The following is an 18,835-nucleotide window of genomic DNA, read 5'->3' on the forward strand; positions in this document are numbered from 1 at the left end:
TTTCCAGTAATTAAAGATTTAAAAAAAGGTTTGCAAATGTATTTATCTGTTTATGAAAATTAGGATTTATTAGAAATTATTATAAATCTCATGAGTGCAAAAGTTAAAAATAGCAAGAACAGCAATAACAATATCAATATTATTGCTTTTTTTACTTTATAAATTTTTTTTTTATTTTATAGAATTTTATTATTTTTCATCATCCATCACATCACATAAACATATATGCTTATACTATATTTTGCACTATTATTTCTAAGATTTTCATGTTGTTGGACTGTAACCTATTCTTGATGTTCCATTGGTTGCATTGGCACATGAAGAATTCCAATTCTCAGGATGAAGGAAAGAAGAAATGTGTGGTTATCAAAGTTAGCTTTGAAAGGAGGAATAGCAATGTCCATATGTTGACATAGTTTTGGTAGAGTGTGTACGAGTTCAGAAGGTCTCCTAAGCATTTATGCTGCTGCACTTGTTCCAGCAGAACACACTATGCAGCTAAAATGATGTATTCCGTGCTTTAAAAATGCTCAATTTCACCCAATACTAATAATACACATGGCAAACGAAGCCCACATTTACGTGAAGGGAGTTGGGAGGTAAACCAAACTGGTTTTAGGAGGTGCTCCAGTGGTCCTTTGCTCCCCTAGCAAGGTTGTGTGTCAGGCTTTATGATTCGCCACACATGATATTCATCCGCGCCGCTGAAGAACAGTCAAGTCTACGCGCTGGCGGAAGGACACAATTTCAGACGTCATCGTTGTGCTTCGGTTATCGCCAAGCAAAAATGTCTGCCTAAGGGAAACTCGCAAGTTACATAGTGGATATTTGCAATAAACAATCGCAAGTGATACCGATTTCATTATCTGTCCGACGCGAGACAACGAGCCCCGCGCCGTCACCGGCACACCCGATCGCCCTAGTTGGATTTTTGACAACAAAAAAGGTAAAATATTGGGCAGAGTTTGTGAGAGGTCTCGGACTGGGTGAAAGAAGTTGGGATAGAAGAAAAGACGGGAGCCGATTTGGAGCGAAAGGGGTCGGCGTTCGCTCTAACATTAGAGTTTGACACCTCTCTGTTTATTCTCCGCGTTAAAACGTGGGTTGTGTCAGTGCCAGTGGTCGATTTCTGGGTAATTGTTTTATGGTCGCACCACTAATGAATAGGTTAACTGGCAATTAGCGAACAACAACAACAACAACAGCAGCAGCGGCAGCGTTGTTTGGAAGTATCCATTCTCCTGTAATGCAACAACAAAAGTGTGTGGCTGCAGATGTTTTGACAGCGCGCGAGCGTTCATTGAACGCTCGTGACTTTTGATACATTGAAGAATCAAACACATGCAGTTGAAAAATGATGCTGCGGGTCCATGTGCGAGACACCATCGAGCACAGGGTCTTTCTCAACATGTCCACGTTTGGTCATCCCCTCAAAAAACCCTATTAGGCCTGCTCTCTAACATTATAATAACACATATTTCCACGGTGTCACCTCATGTCATCCGTTTGCTATTGTTTACAGAGAGAAATAATACGAGGCTGGGGAGAGGATCGGTCCTGGGTCTGTCTCATAGGAGCTTTTTATTTTTATTTTTTTAAATGGCTGTTTAATGGATAACGCATAGGTTTTGATCAAGGACAACCAGATTGCCCTTGTTTTGTATCAGGGTTTTGGAAGAGCGCAAAGTTAGTTCTGCTGAAGTCTGGAGATGGGGATGTTTAGCAAATGTCAAGCTGCGGATGTGCGCCGATGTCATTTGCATAAGCTGTGCTGGCTATCTTGAAGCTTCAGCGCACATCAGGCTCTCAGATTGAGGGGAATGATGTTTGTGTTTTGTAGATTTAGAAAAGGATCGTAAGAATGAACCCTCAGCAGCGGATTGCCGCTATCGGGACGGATAAGGAGCTGAGTGATCTGCTGGATTTCAGCGCGGTAAGACATTAATCAGTTATTTTACTACTTCACGTCTCTCTTCCAGCTGTTGTCATTGGTTCAGTCACTCACTTGTGAGATATGCATTAATAGAGTTTAAGTAATACTTTTTTATGTTGTGCATTTTTGTTTATTTTTCTCCCAATTACATGAACACCAAAACACAAACATGTATATACACATTTTTTTTATATAAATATTTTTGAATATGTAATATATAAAACATGCACTTGTTTTTTTTTTTTTTTTGCACATGAATTTTTGTATTCAGTAAACATGAGACACTGTCTGTGTAATGTTAGTACCACACTATTTCAGAAAAATGTTTGCATGTCTTCCCATAGATGTTTTCTCCACCTGTAAACAGTGGGAAAAACAGGCCAACCACTCTTGGAAGCAGCCAGTTCAGCACAACAGGTAGGACTTCCGGTGGAAATCCTTTAATGAAAGATTGTCTTCCTCTCACACTGTCCAGTTACCTCCTCTTGATTCTCAGTGAGGTCTTGTTGCTGTTGATTATAGTAAAGAATTCCATCCCAAGGTGTTTTTGATTTTGGTTTGTCTTGATTAATAAGGAGCAGGTAGAGAAGGGTTCAGTAATGCCACTAATGGTCTTAGAAATCAGATACATCCACTGTTTTAAAGTTAACCACTTTTGTTAACTTGTTATGGCTGGTAGTTTATTTTTTATTAAAATCTTTACATGCATACTTTACATACATGCATACATCATCGCTTTTCTTGGACTTCACATTTTATATATATATATATATATATATATATATATATATATATATATATATATATATATATATATATATATATGATATATATACATATACACCTGTTTATATATGAATCCTTGACTACACGTTGCTATAAAGATCATCCATTGCCCAATGTGCCATAGACGAAGGAAACAATCAAGCATTATTCCATCTCAATGCTTGTTTTATTTAAAGCAACAAAGCAGAGCCCTTGTTACACTCATCTGCATCTAGAGGACCCACTTTAAGTGGATTGCTGAATAGCTGCATAGCCGAGACTGCAAGATGCTTTTGTAAACCTTTTCAGAATGTTTTGTAAAATAATCTGATCTTGTTGGCTGATCAGCCAGAATATAACTATTATAAGTGAAAATGATTTATGCACATGTGATCTTGTAATCAGTCTTTGGCTTTGAAGTGCTATGATGCTAAATGTGATAAAAACGTCTTTAGTTTCTCAACTTTCTCAAAAACGCAGTGTTTCAGTGACGGTTTGGAAACGCTGTGGGGCGTTACTTCAAGTTTTGGCAGAAATTCGTGTGTGTGGAGCATCAAGATAGATGAGAGAAGCCATTTTGCTGTATCCATCTATGCTAGATAATTTAATATAGCTTGGCATTCCGGATTATCAGGTGACCTATATCAGGTTAAATATCTGGGGCTGGATTCATGAAAGTCTTTTTAAGAAATAAGTTTAGATCAGCTGCAGCAACAAGTCTATGTTGGCTTTAGCTGCTTCTACAGGTAAAGATAACCTAAAGCTCTCGTTTGATGTTTACTTTTTTAGGCAATGTTTGAAAAATGTATTTTTTTAAATGAAATCTAAAAAATGGCAAAATATTTAATACATTACTTAATTATTATACCATTAATAATTAGCGTAATTTGTAGTTAACTAGTTAAGTATATAAATAATTAACACTACTAGGTTGTGGTGTCTGGGCTTATTTATTTATTTATGTATTTATTTTTAAATGTCTTTGTGACTTCATGCACTTGCTATACTTCATAGTCATTTTATAATACATCCAAAAGCAAGGTGTGAAAAAAAAAGTGAAAATGGCAGCTGAGCTAATGGATAATCTTCTGCTGCCATCTGCTGGATATGATGGAAATTTCATGTCATTTTCATCTTAAGTCTTTGTTTTACACCAGGCGACATTTTTTTTTTATTCTTGTCTTCATGAATGAAAGTGAACATTTAAAGTGAATTTTAGCAGAGTTAAAAAAATAAATAATAAAGGCTTTAAAAGTTTTTTAAAAGTGTTTAATAATCTAGGGTTTTATTTGTGGGTGGGGTGGGGTGTGGTTCTTTGTCATTTTTTTATTACCCATGATGAGTTTGCATCCCTGAACAATGAATAGAAACAAAAAATAAGGGACTTGAAATTTGTATTTATTTTTTTATTTTTTTATGGAAATCAACATTCGGTACTCCGAATGATGTTAATTAAGCGTAACTTGTATTGAACCTGCAGTATTTCTTAAAATATTCTTAATGGTTATCTGCATGTGTATTAGGTTTTGATAGTGGAAATGTGTGCAAAGGGTTTGGTCACGTTTCTCGCTAATCTGTCAGACCTTTGTAAAGAGCAGGCCTTTTGGGAATGCTGTGATATGCCCTCTGTTTCATCCACAGCTCGGCGAGGCATGTGTCACCTGTCTGATAACAGAATTCTCTTTTGTTGTCTCCAACACTGTTATTTCTCATGTCGTAGCCACTGTGTTATACAGGCATGAGGTATTGTGCAAAGATAAATGTCCTTTGCTTTTTCTAGAAAAAAAGCTGTTGAAACAGACCCACCAAGAAGCATTTAAAACAATAGTGGAACAGTGCCATCAGAGGATATTTCTGCAAACCCAACTCTTCCTCTGTTAGACCCTACCCAGTGCCTCTTCATGTGAGGCAACAGCTCTATTAATTGCAGGTCAAGTCAGTTCATAAATTGTATGAAATGGTCACACATGCAAATGCATACACTTTCATTCAAAAGTTTGGGATCAGTATTTTTTTTTTTTTTTTTTTTTTTACACTTTTATTCAGTAAGGATGCATCAAAAGTGACAGTAAAGATATTTGTACAGTTAAAAATGATTTCTATTTCAAATGACTGCTGTTCTTTTCTAAATGGATAATATATAGCCAAGAAATCGAACACAAAGAGTGCTCCCTTTATCATCACTGAAAATCTGTCACTCAGTTTATCGCGCTCTTAGAAAATTCCATTCTAATCAATGAATCTCTCTACACTGCACAATTAATCTCTTATTTACATTGCAACCTACTCTTTGTTCATAATAACAAGCGGATTTGCAAACTTGCAGAAATCTGGGCTGAACAGAACCCTGACATTTTGAGTGGTCAGTGGATCTGACAGTCATCTCTGATTGGCCATCGCGTTCAAGAAATCAACATATTTCTGTGATTGGCTACAATGTTCAACGCTGCAAAGACACATTGTACGTAGAAACCTTTGATGCTCTCCAGAGCGCAAACACAGATACTAGTCTGCTGTGAGGTGGCTGGCACTTACTTTTGTTTTGTTGTTTAGTTTATTTTGCTATTAACGTTATGTTTGCCGGTTACCGCTTTCTTCTTCCCGGAGTCTTGAACATTGTTACATACATACATTTTCCTTAAATCATCCTGACAACCCATTTTTTAAGTCTTGTGACCCATTCGAGGGTCGTGACCCAGGGTTTGAAATCCACTGCGGTAGTGTATGTATTAACTGATACCAAAATTTAAATATTTAAATTCTTTGATGTAATTTGAATTCATGATTAAAATACGAGAAAATTCTAGATTTATTTATTTATTCATATTTTAGATTTCCAGATTCTTTTTTTTTTACTTTTGCTTTGTCAACAAAGCTGCCTGGAGTTTGGCTTCGCTCTGAGCTTTTGAACTTGTACCTGAAGAAATCCTCAGAGAGTGAGCTGAGAGTAAACCTCAGACATCACTGTCCTTATTGTCTGTGGATTAGAAAAAGGCTTTATCTACTGATTAATAATTAATGAGAGGGGAGGAATCTGTACGATTAGTATTCACAGTAGTATTCACTATAAAAAGTCTCTGAACTCCGAAAAAGCCTCAAATATTAAGATAATTTCAGGCAAGGAAAATAAAACTGTCCTGCTGTATAAGGAATATATTAAAGGTGCCAAAACCTCACTTGAGCACAGCTTATCATCAAAGGCTTCTCAGCGGATTTGTGAGTTTTGTTTAAAACAATGAGGGAGTCTCTCCCATTTAAGCTTGCATTTGTTTCAGAATGGATTATTATTTCAAATACGCTCCACATCTATAACTGGCTTTCAGTAGTTTCGGGTAAAGAAACGAACCTGTTATGTTTCTGAACTCCGGAAGCCATTGTCTCCTGAGACTCTCAGTCAGCTTCTGTTTCTGATGTTTCTATATTCATATCTCTTTTTTTTTATTATTTATTTTAATCCAAGCTTGTGCTTTCAGAAACATTCAGTCTTAACACCAAGCTTGCTAGATTTAACAAGCAGAGTTTTTGTGATTTTGTAAATTTTTCTAAATTGAAATAAATACATATATATACACGAACAGTTCATTTGGAAAAACAGATAACTTGAATGAATGAATGAATGAATAAAAAGTAAAAAAGAACAGCATTTATTCAAAATATAAATCTTTTCTAACAATATACATCTTTACTATCACCTGCTGATTAAAAGTTTTAATTTCTTTCAAAAAAAAAAGGAAGAATAAATATTTACTGTCCTTAAACTTTTGAACTGTAGTGTATATTGTTATATTGTTATAGATTTCTATTAACTTCTTTAAACTTTTTATTCATCAAAGAATCCTGAAAAAAGTATCACAGGTTCCAAAAAAATATTAAGCAGCACAACAGTTTTCAGCACTGATAATAAATCAGCATATTAGCATGATTTCTGAAGGATCATGTGACATTAAAGACTTGAGTAATGATGCTGAAAATTAAGTTTTGCATCATAGGAATAAATTAGATTTGAATGTATATTAAAATAGAAAAACGTTATTTTACATCATAATAATATTTCACAATATTACATTTTTTCCCCTGTATTTTTGATCAAATAAATGCAGCCTTGATGAGTATAAGAGACTCATTCTGATCCCAAACTTTTGACCGCTAGTAATATATATAAAATCTGTGGTAAAATATGATATTATATTCAAAAAAAGTCTTTTAAAAGCCTCAGTGTGTTTTAGTGAAGGACCCCTTCTCTCTGGCAGGAGGTTGTTTATTTTTAGCTAACCTGCTGCTTGCTCTGTGAACCATTGGGCCACGTTGCACATGTGATGCCGTCAGAGCAGTGGCTTCCTCTGGCAGGCTGGTGCTGCCACGGCAGGGAGAATTCTGGGAGGGTTTTTGGACATGTCATGTATGTGTCTCAGGTCACCTCATGGCTTGGTTATGGAAGATCATGCTGCTGCCATAGGGATCAAGGCCCTTTGAAGGCAGGTTACTTGGCACGGCATTTGCATCTTTTCCAGCGTTTCAGCAAATCTCCCCCCAACAGCGGATTTGCTGGCATTTTTTGTGATTGATTTGGATTTTAGAGGGAAAAAACAACAACTTTGATGTGAGTTCAAAGAATGGAAATTAAACTAGGGCATATTTAGATTATGGTTATTCTTTGTGTGATGAATAAATAAGTGTCTTGTGGAGGACAGCTGTGTTTGAAACAAAGAAGAGATGTTGTAAACTTTCACATCTGTTCTGGAGCAGTCTGCTGGATGTCTCAGGTGTGTCGTTGGAAGTTATGTTAAATAATAACAACAGGGAAATAATGCACAGGATTTCCAGAAGTTGGTTTTTTTTGAGCTTTGTGACAAGTAAGCAATATAGATTTTTAGTAACATTTTTAAGTGCGCACAAGCTTTCCAGTTTATCTATAGTAAGTTCTGTGTTAACTAACTAACCCTAAGTCATTTAGGCCATTAGATATAACAAGATAAGATATAACAAGACAAGTGGAGAGAGATGGGTAGCTTCTAGAGAGAGAGATAGAGAAAGAGAGAGAGCAGGTGATGGGATGGGATCATTGTTTTGATTCAGTCTTGATATTAAAATACGGTTGTCGCATCCAAATCCTTTTAGTGTGTACTTGGCAGTATGAAAAATAAAACTTTTATTTAAATTGTGAATAGAGTATTAATAAAGTTAAAACCGCATTACATTTTTAAATGTCAGTACCTACTTCTTACTAAAGTATCAGTACTTTTGAGCACTCTAGTATAAAAGAAAGCTTGTTTCGTGTTGCCTCAAATTTTATGGAAGCATTAAGGGAGTGTAATGCGTTATGGAAATGCAGCCTTTCTGATATTCGTCCTTCAAAGTGCAAGGCTATAACCAGCCTAGTTTGGGAATGGGGTACAGGGTTTCTGCTAAAGCCTTGCATAGTATATTTGTATTGCATGACATCAGTGAGAGAGGCCGATAAGATGCCCGGCTACAGGGTTTTTGCAGAAAAATGCACCTCCTTGGTATCTGTGTGTGTGCTATATTTAATGGTGGTTGGATGGAAAGGCTAAATCAAGTTTGACTATTTGTGTTTTTCCTGTTTGCAAGTGAGTGGAGAATGCATGTTGACAGTCATAGCTGTATTTAGCCTCAGGCTGAGCTCACGCTAATGTTGGCACTCTAGCAGCCGCTGAGCTGATGGTGAGAGTCCTAGCGGAAGGTATCTTTAACCGTACCCTTCCCTTCTTCTTTCATCATCTTCGACCGATGCGGCAAACTCATAATAGCCTATTTGTGTCGTAAGCAAATTAAAAGGCTTGCATTTCAACAACTTTTAGAGTCAGCAAGAGGCCAGGTTTTGAAATTCTGAACTGCTGTTTTATTTGGGCAGTGATGAGTAACTGTGAAAGGGGGTTTTGATATTGAGCGGGAAATCCCTGGAGTTATTAATCCCCGTCAGAGCTGAAGGGCTGTGGGCGGAGCCACATCATCCTTTCTTTATGAGAGATCAACTTTCCATCACATTCCAATTTCATTACATATCTGACCCAAGTCCCACTGTATGTGGAAACAAGATTAGGGCGCTGCGAGCTTAAACCGCACATCAGAATTTAATTTTAAAGTATTCGCCCAGGACCCACAGAGGCACCTGAAATATTTTGCAGGTGCATCCATAATGTCTCCCTACATGCCCATCAGTACTAATTCAAAAAGCACTTATTTCAGAATCATCTTGCTTGTCCACAATATGAATCTTTGTTACTCTCCTAATCTTTTTATTTCTTTTCATTATTTGTCGCGCTTTCAGTTATAGAGCCTATGTCTAGTAAATCCAAAGAACTTAAACTGTGATATAGTACATTTTGCCTTCGGTGAAACATTTTTACACTTAGATTTGGATGAATGTGAATAGAGAATTGAAATCAAATCTAAATAACTGTATTCAATAACCATAACAAATAAAATTGAGTACCCTATGAGTTAAGGTAACTCGGTTCATTTGAGAAAACGGATTTAAAAAACAATATTTGTGAGTAATGTGAACTTATTTCATTTGAATCCACTAAAAAGAATGCATTTTTTGTAGATAGCAGACTAACAGAGCTCCCCATGCCAGTTTATGTTCTTTTAACTCCTGTTCTGAGGGTCATCTTGCTCTGATGCCCCAACAGCCTGTAGCCGTTCTCAGTCCACCAGGCCCGGTGCGCACCAGCAGGACTGCTTCAGAAAGTGAGCAGACTTTGACTGGGAATAAGAGAGCAGATATTTGGCATGAGTTGGTGCATAATGACCTTTTTGATCTCTCAGTGTCCCTGTGGTTTTCTGAGCTCTCTGAGGAGATGGCACAGCGCTGACTGTATGAACTGGCCCATTTGGTCCACTCAGCATGATCCACTGGGATTGAAGTTATGTGTCCTCTTTGAACAAAAAAAAATCCTGATTAAAATTGTATGTATAAGGAGTATCAGATCTTTTTTTTCTGTTTAATTTCAGACCCATGGCACAGCAGTCAGATGTTGAGTTGTGATGGTTGTGCTGGTAATGCAGGTTCTTGTTCAGCCTGTGATGAGTTCTGGTTTCATTACTTTACATTCCACTCTCTCTCCTCAATAATTTACTGTTACACTCTGTGCAAAAAAAAAACTGAAGCATTGGCAAATGTAAAAAAAAAATGTATTCTGTTTTAGAATTTTATAGTAATAATATTGGTTATTATTATTATTATTTAAAACAAATGATGTAGTATTAATAATATTTTGTGCATTTTTATTATATTTATTATTTATTTATTTATTTTGTAAAAAAAAATATATATTAATTAAGAGTTTTGGTTATGGCATAGTTCATCATTTACTCTTACCCTTATGTTGTTTCAAACCTTTATGACTTTCTTTTTTCTGTGGAAATAAGATGCTCCTTCATGCCGACTCGCAATCAGCCAATAAACACCAAGCTCATCATGTAAAGAACATAGCGCCGTTGATGAGGTCACCAATATACACTCCAGTCTCACCGCATGTGATGGGCAGAGTCAGAGAGCGAGTGACAGGCTGTATGTGACCCGTGCCTTGATACTTCTATCAGGATTTCCATTTTATATGCACAAAATGCTGATGGTGAGAAACATTGTAGTGCGGGTCCTAATCGTCTGTAGTAGCCAGCTCCCTCTATGTATAGATTTAGTTGTGAACGCATTTGCACTTAATGTGGCCTGGTATTTTTAGGACTGAAGTCTGAAATGATTTTTTTTCCTCCTCTATCCTACTGTGCAAAATACCATTCAAATTGAAGTTCAATGTCTTCTCTTGAAAAAGACTTGAGGATTAGTGTGTATGCTCATTTTTGATTTGTCTTTTGAAGGATTTGTAGTAATAAATTAAAGATGATGTTCGCCGGCCAAAGCTTTTGCAAAGCTCTCCATTTTGCATTGTGGAGTCTTACGCATGTTTGTTACTATGGTAATTACTGTGATGACATTGGTTTCATTAAATGTATGGAAGTTGTCACATTTTCAAGTCCTAGTGTCAAATTGAATGAACTATAATAATATTGTTCTGTTTGTGGATTTCTGCTTTAGCCTAATTCAGCTCTGTAGCTGGAAACCGACGCTTGATTTGGCTTTAAGAGCCACGGCTTCCAGTCATAATGATGATGAATGCTCCGTGTGTTCGTGGTTGTTATGGAAAGATTGTCATAGTGGGCCGATGTGCTCTTGGCAGCACTGAGACACTTCTCTTTACCTTGCAAATAAGTCTGTGTTTTCCCTCGCTCAGGGTCAGAGAGAGTTAATCGATAGAAAGCTAGCATGTGTTATGTAGCCCGTGTCATTTTGGCTCGGTTCCCCCAGTGAGAGATGGGCTCTCTAAGGGCAGCCGTCATAAGCTCCTATTGGCTATCAATCAGTTTATTACATAATAATATCGCTCTGTCGTTTCCTTTTACTCCTCTTCATGGGCGGATAAGTGGTTTTCTTTATATCGGTGTACCCTTGACTCTGTTCTTACATGAAGAAGGATGACCAGGGATGCTGTTTTTTTTGTGTGGAGGACAAGAGAGGTATGAGGCCGTGCTGCTGGTTTGGCTTGGCTGTTGTGAGCTTCCCTGCCCTGCCAGCCCTAGAAGAACCCTCTGCTCCTCCAGCAGACCCCAAGAGAGAATGACATCTGAGTGCTCTTCTGTGATGGCTTACTCTGATTCCTCAACCCAAGCTCATTGGGAAAAAATGCCTGTGTGAGGACATTTCTGCAAAATGATATTACGTTGCTTCTCGCATGTTTTGTGACGTATTCAAAGTGAAATGTCCAATGAGTGGCACTGAAAAAGTTTCAGGTTTAGTCTAACTTAAATCGAATGTACCCAAGTGCAGTGCTGCACCAGGTGAGCTACTGAGCAAGTTTACTATCAGAAAAATAAATATAGAGCTGGTTTTGTGATGCAAAAGTCAAACTGTATTAGTTTACAAATTATACACTTAGGTAAAAGCATAGCATTGTGCAAGGAACTGCAAACATTTTTTTTTAATTGAGGATCTGCCCGCGTAATCAAGTTTTGTGTTAAAAGGATTAAAAGTTGTTGGTGTTTTACTCCCACTAGTGTTAATTTTAGCTGGAAACATATTCGCTCAGAAACAGCTTTCTTTATCTGCATTTATATGGCTGTAATATTCAAGTGCCATAGCATATCTCTACATGATTCATTCATATTCACTGTGTTCTCCTTGGATGTGATGGAGGATAGGCTGAGAGTTGCAGCGGGGGAAGGATCGAGTTTGTTTGCTTTTTCTCGGGCCCAGCTGATGAGTGATGAGATATCAGTGCTAGAACAGTCATAAGATAGAGCTCTGATTAAACCCTGCTAATGAGCAGCTCAATAAAAATAAATCTTCCTGATGCAATAAACACCACCTTGATTGCAAGCACTCGGGGGTGTGACAGCGTAATCCTTTTGTGCACAGCGTGTTCGATTCATCCAGCGCATGCTTAAGAATCAGCAGCAATCATAGGCACATCTCTTCTGATAAAATAGTGCTTTACATAAAGTCATCTGTCTTTCTCCCTCTCTCACTCCCTTTTAAGTGCTGCAAGGAAGCATATTATGGTATGAGTAATTTTTTTTATATAGCATTGAAAAGTTTGAGGTTGTTAATTGTTACCAAAAAACAGCAAATAGAAGCGTTAACAGAAATCTCAACCGATCATCAGATTTCTAAAACATCTTAGCGCCCAGCTCTGGGCTCAAGCATCATAGTTTTGTTTTGCTATTAGGCTCCTTCGAGCAGACAGTTTAGTTCAGTTAACGCCACACATTGTCCCATGAAACGCGAGGAGAGGAAGTGGGAGAGATATGCAGTTTAATGTGCGCTCTAACACAACTCAATTTAATTATGTGTTAGAGGAAGGGAAATCTCTTGGATTTACTCCGCAAGCCCCAAAGCAGTCTGGCCCTTTTTTATGAGGAAGATAAATTTCTCATCTATTTGGCTTGTGTGCCTTAGTTCCTCGGATGAGGCTCAAGGTTGGAGGAAGAAGCACCTTTCCTCCGTTAGCGATTGGGAACATATGGTGCAGGGTGCAGCACAGGAAGGAAGTGTGGAAATTGACGAGAATGAGAGTTTGGATTAATGCATCTGAACTGGGCATGGCCAGACAAATCCAGCACAACCATGCTGCCCAGACCCCTTAACGGCCCCTCTGCTGGATGGAACGGAGGGGGAAGGGAGAGATAGGTAAAGGAACATTTTAAACCCCTGCCTTTTTCAAAGGCACTGCATTATGAGCTGTAGCACTCTTTATTGATAGGAATTTGATGGACGGAGTGAAGCGTGCTTAGCTGGGTTACTGAGGTAGCCCAGCAATAACAGATTTAACACAGAACACAGAACTATAAACACACACACACACACACACAGAAAATTTTATATATACATATATATATATATTAGTGCTGTCAAATAATTAATCACGATTAATCACATCCAAAATAAAAGTTTTGTTTATATAATATATGAGTTTGTAGTGTGTATATTTATTATGCATATATAAATACAAACACATGCATGTATATATTTAAGAAAAATATGCTATGTTTACTTATATTATATATTTATTTATAATATAAAATGTAATAATATAAATATATAAATGTATATACATGTAAATATTTTCAAAATATATACTGTATGTGTGTGTATTTATAAATACCTAATAAATAAACAAAATACATAAAAAAAAAAAAATTAAACAAAAACAATCATAACTGATGTCAAAAAACACCATCAAAACAATTACTTGAATAATACATACATATAAAAATATATATATATATAAAATTTCATTCACACCTAGAAGAGGGCGCCCCATCCCCCCCCACCCCTTTTAATATCTGGGATTCTTTAGACAAAAAGGGATCAAGTGCTCCTTAAATATCTGGCTGGTGATCATTTTCCATAACCTTTCTCTGTTTGGCAAGATCTCTGATATCGTGTGCTATCTGGGCTGAAGGGCATGCCAGAATAAGTGCTGGTTGTCGGCACTCAGTGTATGTGACTGGGAATACGCAAACTAATGTAGGCCACAAATGACTCAGTCCAAATCGGTAATTGGCATTTTGGAGCAAATGAGTAACTGGGGTGTAATTTGCATCAGACGAGTCCTTTTGCTGCTTTCATCCAGCCTAGATCTTAAAGTGTATAGGCTAAGTGTTAAAGGGACACCACATTATTGTAAGACATCAGCTTTAATCTGTTTTTAAAGGGATAGTTCACCCAAAAAGTTAAAGTTCTGTCATTGTTTACTCATCCTCATGTTGTTCCACACTCTTATGGACACTCTTCTTGTTTCTGCAGAGCACTGACTATTTCAGCTGAGTAAATGATGACATCATTTTCATTTTTGGGTGAGCTATTAATTTAAGTGTGATACTGTTGCCATCATAAAAAAAATCTGTGCCCCTAATGAATCTCCATTGACTATTTTAAATGAATGAATGTGTGTTTGGTGTCATAATAGCTTGTGCGGACATAAAAAACAGACCTCTGAGAAATAATGGCCAGAAAATTAGTTTTTCTATTCGCAAACTGCATTCAGAAAGCAAAGGGCCAGTAAAGTTTGATTCATAAGCAAATGATTCTGAGCTGGTTCTTTGTAATGAATCGGAAACATACAGGTTGACTAGCATAGTCCGATTCATAGGGTGGCCATATGCACCGTTCATACAGGACATGTCCCGGCCAGGATTTTATTATTGCCTAAAACATCCAAAGCAGTTTGACCAATAACATGCAGGTATTGTACATAATCAACCAATCGTGGGGCTGCATGTGAGAAGGTGAGATCTACAGGGAACTATCAAAGCAATGCAAATATGTGCACGTGTTTGTTCATTCGTTTGACTTGAAGTGTCGCTGCGCACCGTTCAAAAAAGATACCAAAGCAGGTGCGAGGGTGATTCAAAAGCATAAGGAGCCATCTGCTCTGCTCTCTATAGCTCTTATGAATGTAACACAACGATTGACCTGAACAGTGCAAACAGCCTAAACCTGGATATTTTAGGTAATATTAAAATCTGGCCGGGACGTGTCCCGTATGAATGGCATATGGCCACCCTACCGATTCATGAACAAATGACTCATTTGAACTGGTCCTCTTTAATGAATAAAAACTGACAAATTGCTAGTTTGAGGACGTCTAATGAATCCCTCATTAGAATGAACTCACTGAATCCTGCAGAGCAGTTACTGACTCAGCATTTGAACTGAGCTGTAATTTATCCAGTGGTGGGTGAAATACCTGAAAGCCACACTGAAGTAAAAGAACAAATAACTTACCAGAAAATGACTTTGGTAGAAGTTAAAGTTGTGTAGATTATACCACGCAACGCGATTTACTAATGTTTGCGCTAGTCAAATTACTGGTATTTGACACGCTTGTGCAAGCACTTGTGTGCACATGAGCAAAGCAAAGCAATAAACATTTCTCATTATTATTCATGTTGAAAACAATTGAGCTGCTTAATATTATTCTTGTGAAAACTGTGATGCATTTTTTGAATAAAAGATCAAAAGTTTTTGTAACAATGTTGAAGTCTTTCCTATCATTTTGGTTAAATAAATGCATCCTATCTGATTAAAGGTATTGATTTCTTTAAAAAGTTTTTTTAATGTTAATATAATACATGATATATATATATTAGTAATTATACTAATAATAAAAAAAAAACATTAAAACACACACACACACAATAACATACTTTACTCATGTATTACAATTAGCACTTTTGTGAAGTGGACGTATTATATGACATGTTGATGAAGAGAGGAATCCCCTCGTATGTAGGCAGGACATCTAGCTCAGAGACATGCCCAAACCAGGGGTGGGGCTATTTTGAGAGTCAAATAGTCTCTCCTTCATGCGTATAACCAGATTATCGAAAATCTCCAAACAGCTCCTTGTTTGCATGTAGGAAAATGAGCCCTTGCACTTTACAGCCCTCCTATTAAAACGCTTTCACAATGTTTTAAATGTTTATTTCAAGCTGGCATGACCTGCTCTCATGTTGATCTCCTCACAATCATTTAATGTCTATGCCAAGAATGTGTCAGAAGTGTGTGTGTGAGATAGACATGTTGTTGTGGGAGCTGTTGTGTTGGTGCGATCCTTCAGTGTCCTCCATGTGTGACAGACAGCGTGATGTGACTCGCTGCAGTTGGAATCGAGGAGGCCGGTCTAATGAAGATGCTTTTCCAGCCATGACAAAGTCCCTTGTCACTACAGCTGCGCTTCACACTGCCTCTACACAGCCAGCATTTCTCTCTCTAATGTCGTCAAACTGCAATATAATCAAATGCAACCATGTAGGTTTGGTTTTTATATCCGCTGGTGAGGATATTTTAAAATTATACAGATGCACATGTGAATAGACACAGATATAGCTATTTTTGCAGTTTTTCCTCGCTAGTTGATTCAGTAACGCAGGGATTTGAAACACACGGACTGCGGTGCAATCTGGTGGTTTTATTTGAGGAAGAACAATTGTATTAAAAACATAAATAATTAATGTGCTAGTTTCATTTATTATTAATATGATATATTCATATTAGTTTTTTTTAACTATATTACTTAACTTTATGTTGTATCTGATGCTGCCTTCACATGTTATCAGGAAAATGGTAACTTTGGAAATATTTTTGAAAAAATGTAATGTAATAGATGCTACATATTTTCCCAACTATATTTTACACATTCATATTATTGATTTTTCACAGTGTACATGGGATATTTATATATGAAATTTTAGTATGGGGATTCCTTGCCCATAAATTTGGGGTTAGAAAAAGAGACTGGAATCTATTCCATTATAATCAGCTGGCTAACTAATTTCTTACAAACCCGTCCCATAGAAACTCCCGTCATTTTCCCACACTTTGTAGGAGCTGCTCACAGCGATAATCACATCATGGACATGTTAATAAATTACAGTTATATTATTAAACATGGTAAAAGATTACAGTTAATGAAATTCTCAGTTGTTTCCAAGTCTCCTGTTTGTTAGAAACTGCATGATGCATTGTTGCTGATTCAAGGTTGTTGTAGCTTGACTGAGAGTGGTTTCTTGTATTATTTGATTAATATTCCCAAATTTTCAATTTTGATTTTAAAGGCCACTGATGAATGAAATGAATACATTCCCAATTCTCCTTTTTGTTTTACTAAATTACTCCTAAATGTTTACATTTCAAGCAGCATAAAGTTGATTCTGTGCTGTATTCGTTTCAGAAGAGACCCCTGGTGTAAACAGGTACCAGATCTCTGATCCAATTGTTGTCTCTAGCTGAATTTCCACAATACAAATCAGACGGTGGACATTTATCCCCTTCGGTTCACAGCCAAATCTACACCCATGTCATTTTGCATATCACAGTTTCAGAGCTGTATCAAGCTTTGAGGTTTTATAATTGTTTTCTTTTCTCCTCCTCCTTTAGCTGCGACACCCGTCGGTTGGTCTTATCATGGTATTTCAGACGAGTAAATGTACTTCTGTTGTATGACATCAGTCTCTCTAATGAGAGCTGAGCGGTCATCTCTCTCTCTCTCCAGAGTCCTGGGAGTCCATCGCCTCTCTTAATGAGGCCAGAGAGGGAAGCGGTACCTCTCCAGCATCATTTATCCGCTCTGTGCTTCCTCCCCACGGCTCTGTATTGATCGCAGCTTCGCCGCTGAACTCCGATGCAGCGGCCGTCTGTCCTGTGAGGGGAATGTTTGATATTCCGTGGTAATTTGTCAAGAAGCAAATTTAACCGAATGACTCAGACCTTGGGCTTTGTGAGGTCATGTCTGGGGCGCTTGTTTTCGCAGCAGTACCAGGCAACGGTCAACTGAAGAAATAAATGCGTTCTTTTTTTTTCAGCCACCGCGTTGCCATTGCATATAAGTGAGCCACTTGCTTCAGGAACAATTGGTTCTTTGCCCTTCTTTCTGCCCCCCTCATTGTGCGTCTGTTGTGGATGGTTGTGGACACCTGTTCGACAATTAAACTCCAGAAGAGAGCCAGACTGTGCCAAGAGAAATATTTGCCTCTTAGTTAAGGTTGCGTTCATGTGTGCTGCCTTTGATTTGATGGGCGCTCAGTTCAGTTCACTGCTAGGTGTGTTCATGAGTTGGTCATGATTTGCATGTTGTTCTCTATGTTTAGTGCATTTCGTGTAGTTGCTGTTGATATGAAGGACATATAAGCATCTTAACACGGCATCCACCTACTGAGCAAAAGTAATTATGTACATGTGGGTTTATGACATGATGCTCTTTTTTTTGTCTGCATCTTCTAATTTCTGAAAAGCATGAAAAATCTAGTTCACAATGACTTGAATACATGTTTTCCATGATTTGCATGCTATTAAAGTACAAAAAAATTAAATACATGTTTTGAATAAAATATTGTGATGTTTTTGCAAAAGAAATTCTAATGTGTAATACAACTCTAATGGCTCGTTAAAAATCATGAAATTCTTGGTCGGGAAATTAAGTACACTGTAATTATTTATTTTTATTATAAATTATACAAAGATTATTTGAGTTGTTTTACAAGAAAATACTATTTCAGTCTTTCTACTGTAAAATTTCATGTTTAATCCATTGTGTTACTTGCCATTTCTTTATAATTAATTGTGAAATTTGCTAGAAATTTCTGAGGGAAAATTGTTATATATATACACATACACAGTATGTATGGAGGAGTGGATGCATTCTTCCTCTACATGTGTGGTTTTAAAATCCCTGCACATGTCTGTATAACTTTAGTCTACTGTAAATACCAGAACTCCTCTTTCCAACTGTATAACTGCTATGCCTTTTTGCCCCATTGCAAAACCACTCAGTCGGCTAGTCTTTTTGTCATTAACGCCGTCATGCATTACTGAAGGTTTTCGTCATGCTTTTTTTCATCATTAAAGCTGACATGCAGGACAAAGACACCTTTAAAACCCCCAGTAATTCCTTGAAAGCAAATTAGAGAAAAAGTCTTGATTAGTCTGGAAATGCAGAAGTAAAACAATGTTAAAGAAAAATCTCTCATGGTTGCCAGACGCTAAAACAGGAAAGACAAAGATTTGCTCACAAGACAGACCCTGTGCCAAGTTAAATCCATATTTAAATCCTTCTC

The 18,835-nt window shown here is 37.2% G+C and overlaps 1 protein-coding gene across 3 annotated transcripts in view; it reads left to right on the forward strand.

Moving 5' to 3' along the window:
• The first annotated feature begins 740 nt into the window (after nucleotides 1-740).
• Nucleotides 741-18,835, forward strand: part of LOC109092864 (transcription factor 12-like) — a 101,004-nt gene continuing 82,909 nt past the window's right edge. For 2 of the 3 annotated variants that reach the window (XM_042760732.1, XM_042760733.1), the window contains exons 1-3: nucleotides 742-946; nucleotides 1,841-1,933; nucleotides 2,278-2,350. In XM_042760732.1, the coding sequence (XP_042616666.1) occupies nucleotides 1,862-1,933; nucleotides 2,278-2,350 (145 nt within the window). In that variant the 5' untranslated portion in view covers nucleotides 742-946; nucleotides 1,841-1,861. Of the gene's footprint in view, nucleotides 947-1,840; nucleotides 1,934-2,277; nucleotides 2,351-18,835 lie in introns of all 3 variants that reach the window. The other variant, XM_042760731.1, reaches the window with a different exon arrangement.

Source organism: Cyprinus carpio, chromosome A7, assembly GCF_018340385.1.
Source record: "Cyprinus carpio isolate SPL01 chromosome A7, ASM1834038v1, whole genome shotgun sequence".
In the NCBI taxonomy this organism is placed as follows: Eukaryota; Metazoa; Chordata; class Actinopteri; order Cypriniformes; family Cyprinidae; genus Cyprinus; species Cyprinus carpio.